Here is an 8348-nt window from a genome sequence, read left to right on the forward strand (position 1 = left end):
AACTCAATTGTACGATTAAGAACGATGATTCAATTATCTATAGACGCAGACGAAGAAAGTTTGCAGTCCGAAGGCGCACACAAGCGGAATCTTCTGTAGAATGAGACGATCATGTTTGTCACGCAATGACGCCGAGCGCGCAGGACACCCAACAAAACTAACAACCACAACTGCAGGTTATATTTTTATTCCGCAGAAGTTTGTCTGCGTATACGGACTTCAAGCTTAAAATCCCCTAGTTGACATGGTACTAAATCTGTTACCAGCTTTTTATCTTTTAGGATGGGATTTTTTAGTACAAATTTTTTACAAGGAGATTCTTTGTACATCGTGCACGGGCAGTGGACAGAATGGTACCACTGGTGTCAAATGGCCACACCCTGTCCAGCTTAATAGCCCGGCCTTACCTGCCTTTATCGACAAGACTAATACAACAAAAGAGAACTGCATTTAAAGGCTGTGACAATTACTTCAGTAATTTCTTTATTATAAGAAACTTCGCGCGTTGTTTAAGCTACGCTCAAATAAATCAATCATTTATTAAAATCATCTTTTATATTATTCCGATGTACACTACCCGTGTTTAGCGAAAGCTATTCGAGGCGGGTAGGGTAACACGGGTAGTGTAAGTGGTGTTAAGAAAAAAAGAAGATAGAAAAAGAAACCCTTTCTGAGTTTTTCGGTTGCTACTCAAAACGTTTTCTTCTTGGCCACTGCCTATTATTCTGCTTTATCCCGCAATATACCTGTCGCCTGAAGGTTAGCCTAACAGTGCTACAAATGCCCCCAATGCTTTTAGCACTCAGCTTGTAAGGCCAATGAGGAACATACTTAAAGCAAAAAGCAGATAAGAGCCCGGAAAACGAATCTTACTGCTGGCAGATGCAGCCTAGACAAAGAATCTTTTTCGTGAAAGGCTGTTTGCGATGAACTGATATGTCAGTGACATGCTAAAAAACAAACAAATGTCCTTCAGAAGGACAACATTTCCAGTGCCCTGCGTAACATCAGCTAGGCAAGAGCTACACAGTTCCATATGGCCGATGTATCCGGATTAATAGCAATTTACAGTAACGGCATATTCCTACCCAAAGCAACGATACTTATTGGGATAACTGTGCTCCTGAACATAAAATAACAAAAGGTTTCTAAATAATTACGATGAGAATAATATTAAGCGCCGCCGGGTTCGAACCACGGCCGCACCCACACTCAGGGTCAGAAATTTTCAGAGAAGAAGGTTAGACCCTCAAATGGTTCGAATGACCACGTTGAAATCTTTATGGCGGTACCGTCTCCAATTTGGAGATGTAAACTAACCATTGTAATGAGCCCTGAATATGACCGCTCTCGGTACAAGCGATTAGTCTGAAGGACTCCTGAGGGGAATGAGACCACAAAATTGTGTAACAGTCAGAGTTCAGTTTATTTGAGACAGCTTAACAGTCTCCCTCAGCAGAACCTCTTTGGGGCTTTAAGAGGACTCAGCTGAGCGAAGTCAGCCTGTGTACGCACAAATCACGGAGTTCTTCACAGATTAGTTGCTACGGCTATAAATAGTAACCATAATAATAATAATAATAATAATAATAATAAAAAAAAATAATAATAATAATAATAATGATAACGATAACGATAACGATAACGATAATGATGATGATGATGATGATCATGATCATGATGATGATCATGATCATGAAAAGCAGAAGCATTGCGTTTAAAGTTGGGTTTCCAGAAAAATAAGCATGTTGGTTTCATTCACGGAAAAAAAGTTCGTGATAACATTTTAATTAAATTATCGTACACCAAAAACAGGCTGGTTATTAAAAATGCGAGCTTCTTGTTGCAACTATATGTTAATTTTTTCCGACTTGCGGTTTCCCGCTCAGTTTGACAAAAAAGATACAACTTTTAAATCTCATATTGACCTTCCCCTATCATGAATTAGCAAAACTACGTTGCCTTACCAGAGCCAACAGGTACAAATATGCCCGTACGTCTTAGATAGTCTTCGAAAGCGCCTTGCACGATTTCCCTTTGGAATGGCTCGATAAGGTTTCTGGAACGCGGCATCTTTGGTAACCCCTCCGCCACCCAATTCACAAAGAGGAGGGATGAGCTGGACAGATTGTCATGCCCGAAATGTCACAAGGTGCAGTGAAAATTGATGCCCGTGCAAAAATTAAGTCGATCTCCGACTCAACATCACTTACGCCGTGTGTGTGCTGAGATGCTTTTTCCACATGAAAACAACGGGAGGATAAGGGCACTTTTCTCTTTTGCTCGACTTCGTTCTTCTTGGGAGCACTGTTCCCCAGCTAACCTCTGAAAAGAGCAATTGATATCCATTTCATATGTGTTACCCGGAAGGACAACGTGGCTGCGGGATCATCTGTTTGTTTAAAAACTCTTGAATGACGCGATGTCCATTATCATTAGAATTAGTTCACCTTATCAAATTTGGTTTTCTTTTGTGTTGAGCCCTCCCGCTTTTCCCTTCTCATTATTTTATTACTATTTTCCTTCTTCTACATAAATTTTACATTTGTTTCTTTCCTTCATTTCTTTCTTTGTTTGCTTGTTCGTTTTCGTTCTTTCTTTTTTAAATTTCTTCCTATCGTTCGGGCTGCTTGTCTGTCGGTCGGTGGATCTTTCTTCCTTAATCCTCTCTCGTTCTTTTTGGCCTTTCTGTCCATTTGTTTTAAGAATTTTATATCAAAAAGAGTGTCTTATTTAACAAAGCAAAATTATTTGCTTATCCGCAAAACTCGTGTAGCACCTGAAGGAATATTGGTAACCGAGCCTTCCTTGTAAGGCGTGTGATATGCCATTGCGTGACATAAAAATGATATGCATGGATTGAAGAAGTCAAAACGACAGTGTCGCTCAGTGGTAAAAATTTCGCTCAATGGTCATTTTTTAACAATGAAACAAGCTCAGTTGTACGTTAGATAGCAGCTATGGTGTGTTTGAAACTGTCAAGAATAGCGCCGATGTTTCTACAAGAGCCATCCAGGTATCGCTCAGATAGTTGTTGATTTCGTAAACTCGCTGTCAGAGGGAAGATGGTAATTTTGAACAGAAAGTAGGAATGAAAACCAATCTACAGCCACTGTTTTTGCAAGGTAAACTTGTAATGTTGACCTTCTAATCAAATAGGGTGCTAAGCACTAAGATTTGCTTGGAAAATTTGGCTTCGATAACAGACTTTGATTCGATTATTTGTGTTTGTTGACAAGTTGAGTTCGTTATTTACTCGACATAGAGCATGCTTTTTTCGTGCAGAAGTTTAAAGCCCCAGACTAATTTTTATATCTTTGAAAAGAAGACCGTTTTCATTAATCACAACCTTAATCTCAAGCGCTTCTGAGTTATACCGCATGGGAAAAATGTTTATTGAAAAACTGCTCCAAAATGAGATTTTCAAACAATGAAATATTGGTGATTTTCAAACTCGTGCCGTGCATTCCCATTTAAGTTAACAATCCTGGTTTTAGACTTGAATCATTTGCCAGTGTCTCTTACACAAATATACCAATTTGAAAAAACCGTGCTTCCCGTTGCGCTTTTCACGTGCGAAGTTCTTGTGTTGTTACACGGCGCACTATCTTCCGCCATTTAATGACGGTCGGCGCCCGTTACAGTTTTTGAGAATTTTCTGGAAAATAAAAGCAGAGCTGAACATAAGAAACATACCACGCTTGTTAACTCATCATAGAGTATTTCTGAGCAAAATATGAGGGTAGTCAATTTTTGAACTCTGTGCCACCACTCACTCGGTCATGAAAAAAAGGCGCTCTTAATTTGCCACGAAATCCCACAACGCCCTTGGGAAAAGATTGGCTGCGACATATTCACATCCAATAACTGCGAATACCTGTGCACTGTCGACTATTACTCAGATTACTTCGAGGTCGATGAGCTACACAAGGCAAAGACAGGAGCCGCAGTGATTGGAAAGCTAAAGAAACGCTTCGCCACACATGGGATTCCAGTTACATTCCACAGTGACAATGGTCCACCCTTCAATTCGAACGAATTTTCAGCTTTTGCCACAATGTACGAGTTCGAACACATCACCAGTTCACCGAAGTATCCGCAAAGCAATGGAAAAGTTGAAAATGCAGTAAAGAGATCCAAGAATTTGATGAAGAAAGCTGCCAGTAGCAACTCAGATTTTCAGCTTGCCCTACTTGATTGGCGGAATACCCCGACTGAAGGTATGAAAAGTTCACCTGCACAGCGGATGTTCGGAAGGCGTACCAGAGCACTGCTGCCAACCTCGAAAGAACTCCTGGAACCCCAGTTAGTCGGGGATGTCAGAGAGAGAAAGCTGCAAAGGAAAGAAGTTCAGACACGTTATTTCAACCGAAAAGTTAAAGAACTTCCAAGTCTTGATGAGGGTGATGTTGTACGCATGAAACCCCAAGTCTCAAATGGAAAGAAGACATGGACCAAGGCCCAAGTTGAGAAACAAGTTGATGTCAGATCTTATGCTGTTAGGACTGAAGATGGCAGATTATTCCGAAGGAACCGCAGACATCTTTGACAGTCGAAAGAACCCTTCATGGCTAAAGATGCTAAAGTTGAAATTCCAAGTCCAGTTCCGAACAGTCCTCCACCCAAAGTCTACACGGAACCAGAACTAGCACAGAACAGTACAGGTCACCCAACCACATTGTCCTGCAAGCAATGAGACCCAGAACCTCAAGTTATCAGTCCAGCTCCATACCCAGCTGAGTGTCAGAAGAACAGTGCATTTACTCGTAGCGGACGCTCTATTCGTCCCCCTAGCTACTTGAAAGCCTATGTTCAGAGCTAGACTTTTTTTCTTTTTGTTAAGTATATCTTTTCACCTTTTGTTACAGTTCAGTTTCGTTTTCTAAAGAAGGAAAGGTGTAACGTCATTATGTCACGCATTCGTCACGTGACTTAAGACAGCCTATCAGGTTTAGTAAACTCCATGTGTTCGATTATTCTGCTTGTAAGCCGCTGGAGTCAAAATGGCTATCTTCATTGAAGTCTGATTCCTACTACCTTTGTCTGAGTAATTTCAAGTAGAATCGCAATAAGAGCATGGAATACCACTGGCAAAGGATAGCCTTGCAAGCTGCAAAAAAAGGTTCAGAAGTCTGGGACTTTGTACAGTTGGAATGATTTGCAGTAAGCAACGACTTTTTCAACTTATGTCAAAACGTGGAGAATTGTACAAAACCGTAAAGTAAGCTTTACTCTGGTTGAAGTTGTTTAAAAAATAACAAACATTAAGAGATGGATTTATCAGAAATTTAATCAGTACGTAACATTTTCTTAAATTTAAGGCCGTTTCAGTTTTTCAACGGTCTACTGGAGAATCGATGCGGGAAATCCATTTTTATAGCCTTTTGCCCCGCAGACATTTTTACAGATTTAGCAATTACATATGTCTACTGTAAACTAGCAATATAGTTTCATTTCTAGAACTGATGTACTTTTAGAGAAATTCAAGAAAATATGTTGCCAGTTTTGCCCATTATCTAAAATGGCTGAAACACTGTCTACTTCATTGACCGTTTATAAATAATTTATTTACAAATGATAAAACCAAAAGCCACATATATTTTTGCAAAGTCGAATAAATTTTTTAACTTTTGTATAAGTCTTGTTATAGTGTGTTAACAGGCTGAAGAAATGGTGTCTTACATTTGGCTCTTTTCGCAGCAGCTTCTAAGTTCAAAATTGGAGTTTGAGGTGCAAACAAACAACTGATATGGCAACAATGAAGTCAGGACGTTAATAAAGGATGTTTTGGAACACCCCCCCTGAAGATCTCTTTGCATGCCAAAGTTGAGTGTTGGTCATTTTTGTATGGATCCTTTGCTACCGCCACTGTGGTTTGGTTGAAGTTCAGAATTACTGGCCCACGTTTTGAAAATTTAATTTCAAGTTTTTTGATCATTCGGCTCGTTAGCGGTGTCATTCAAAATCAATGCTTCGATAAATTAAGAAGATGCACTATAATTCTGACTGTGGTGTTTGTTTGTTTGTAATAGAATTTGTTAGTTATTGTTAACTTTATCTTTAAAGTTGTGCTAAATCTAAGCCTTCACATAAGCCCTCACAGTGATTCTCTGGGGTGAATCCCTTCAAAAGCGGATTGTGGTTTTGGTATAAGCACTGATGTAGTCTCTCAATGCACAAGAAATAAGCTAAATCTCTTTTTCAAGTTACAACGGCCAGAACGTTCTTACGGAGACTTTCTCTTAAAAGGTCTTAACTTGTGTCACATCTTTGTACCAATTTCCCCTGCACCATTCCACAAACTCGAAACACCAGAAACTGTTTGGTTAAATTAAACTTTTTGGGGAATGGGAGGACCCTATACATACCGCCATAGGAGTACTTTCATTATTTGCCAAGTATCTCAATTAATTGTGTCGACTGAGTACAGCCTGTTCCTGGCGTTTAGATAGTGAGGCAGCGCGAAGAAACTGCTGTGAAAGCGGAAAACGCTCCTCCTCCCCAGTCTCTTCTCGTCTTTTCTCGCCACACCTTCACTATCTGAACACCTGGAACAGGATTTGAAGAGTTTGCAATTACCCAAAATTACGGAATGACAAACTATCTGTACAGTTTTTCATATCTAATTTGCAACAATTGCGACAGGTTGTTGAAGGAATCACAAAAACACGCGTTTGCTACACCTGGCATGGGAGTTGTTGCAGATGGTCACAAAAAATACTCGTTAGGAACTGCGGAAGATTTTACGTCTACTTTCTGGGGAGCCCTTCAGGCTGCTCTCTCCGCTACTGTGGCAATGGTGAGAATAATCACGAAAATTACCTTTTAATTTTTTATAAAATTTGGATTCAAACAACCTTTACGAAGATTTAAAAAATAATAATAAATGAAATAAAATAAAGACCGCCCCCGGGATTTGTAAATAGCATTATAATGAAAAACGGAGTAAGAACGTGATATTAAGGCTAGGTTAAGAGAGTCAGACGCCTACAAAGCAGAAGCTCAGTGGAATGCCTGAGCCAACGCTTGATGACAGAAGAGGATTTAAGTTGAGACAGAGAATGACAACATTCACCATCGTGTTCTCGTGTTCTCCAAAAAATCTTGAAATTTGTCATTCCACGTTTTATGTTTGGCCAATTGTGGCGAAGAAATGTACCAAAATTTGTATTACACGCGCAGGGCCATTATTTTTCTTATTAAGACGCAGTCTCCTTTAGATCCTCATATTAATTTTCGCTCCTGAAATAGATTCCGCTGATAATTTTTCTGTTAACTTCTATTGGCAAGTAAGTCACAAATATGAAATAAGATTGGAGCAATTCTGCTTTAAAAATATTTTCTACCGCAAACTTTCTGCTCCTCCTACTGTCTTCAAAACTCAGTGACGAGATCGTAAACTTTGCCAAAATTACAGCTATTCGCTCTGGACAAAATCGCTCACTTGAAACCTTCAAATTCGCCAGTTATAAGTTATGACCCTTTATCTTAATAATCAGATGAATTGTTATCATAATCGCTAATTAGTATAATAAAACCGAGGATACAAAGTTTATCCATTTTGGGCACTTATCGAAACATGCGATTTGACCCAAATTCAGAGGAAAAAATCACAAAAGTGGTTCGTACTCACAGGCTTTCCTGTAAATCAGTGGAAAGTTCCATTCATCGGCTAATAAAATCTGTTAAAGCATTTGGCCGTCATCCAGTGGTTGGTCCGCAAGTGAGGGCTGAACTTGTGCTACGCAGCTAACACGGCCATATTTCCATCGGACACTTGGTAATCGAATGCCAGTAATAAAACACGAAATACGTTTTTCATCACCATATAGTTTCTCGAGGCACGAAGATCAAAGTTTCCCAACCAATTTCATCTGAATAGAATCGCTGGAGGAGTCTAATTAAAGCAGTCATACAGCAAGATATATCTGTTATTGGCGAAGGGAATTCGCAGTCCGCCATGTTTTCCTAAACCGCTGGCCAGTTTTTTGTCGGCTCACGGACGGTATGTTTAAGTTTAGCCGCAAGAACACTCGGCGATCATGTTTTCCAGTTTTTCGATCAGTATGTATTTTCTGTCTTTTGACTTGAACGAAATTTCAAAATGATTGCAGATTGATTTCAACATTTCCATATTAAAGGAACCAAGCTTATTTTTGTGACGCAAGTCACAAAGATTATAAGCATCGTAGTAGATTGAATGCTGGACAGATAGTTTTTCGTAAACCTCGTCCACCTGCTGCAACCAATCTTCTTCGTGCACCACGTCTTCCAAGTCATCTATAGTTGCTTGACGGGAAGATGACGTGTTGGTTTGCTTTCTCTTTAGCACAGCTAGTCTGGAAAAG

The 8348-nt window shown here is 39.7% G+C and overlaps 2 protein-coding genes across 2 annotated transcripts in view; both read left to right on the forward strand.

The window, feature by feature from the left end:
* Positions 1–7516, forward strand: part of LOC146455855 (uncharacterized) — a 97213-nt gene extending 89697 nt beyond the window's left edge. The window contains exons 5-6 of the mRNA XM_085093843.1: positions 6646–6799; positions 7500–7516. Of these exons, the coding sequence (XP_084949969.1) occupies positions 6646–6799; positions 7500–7516 (171 nt within the window). The remainder of the gene's footprint in view (positions 1–6645; positions 6800–7499) is intronic.
* On the forward strand, positions 3839–4798 carry LOC146455859 (uncharacterized). Its single transcript, XM_085093817.1, has one exon. It carries the CDS (start codon positions 4058–4060, stop codon positions 4547–4549), a length of 492 nt encoding a protein of 163 aa, XP_084949943.1. The 5' UTR covers positions 3839–4057; the 3' UTR covers positions 4550–4798.
* Positions 7517–8348: the final 832 nt, after the last annotated feature.

This window comes from Pavona decussata, unplaced genomic scaffold (assembly GCF_977016875.1).
Source record: "Pavona decussata unplaced genomic scaffold, jaPavDecu1.1 SCAFFOLD_269, whole genome shotgun sequence".
NCBI classification, from domain to species: domain Eukaryota; kingdom Metazoa; phylum Cnidaria; class Anthozoa; order Scleractinia; family Agariciidae; genus Pavona; species Pavona decussata.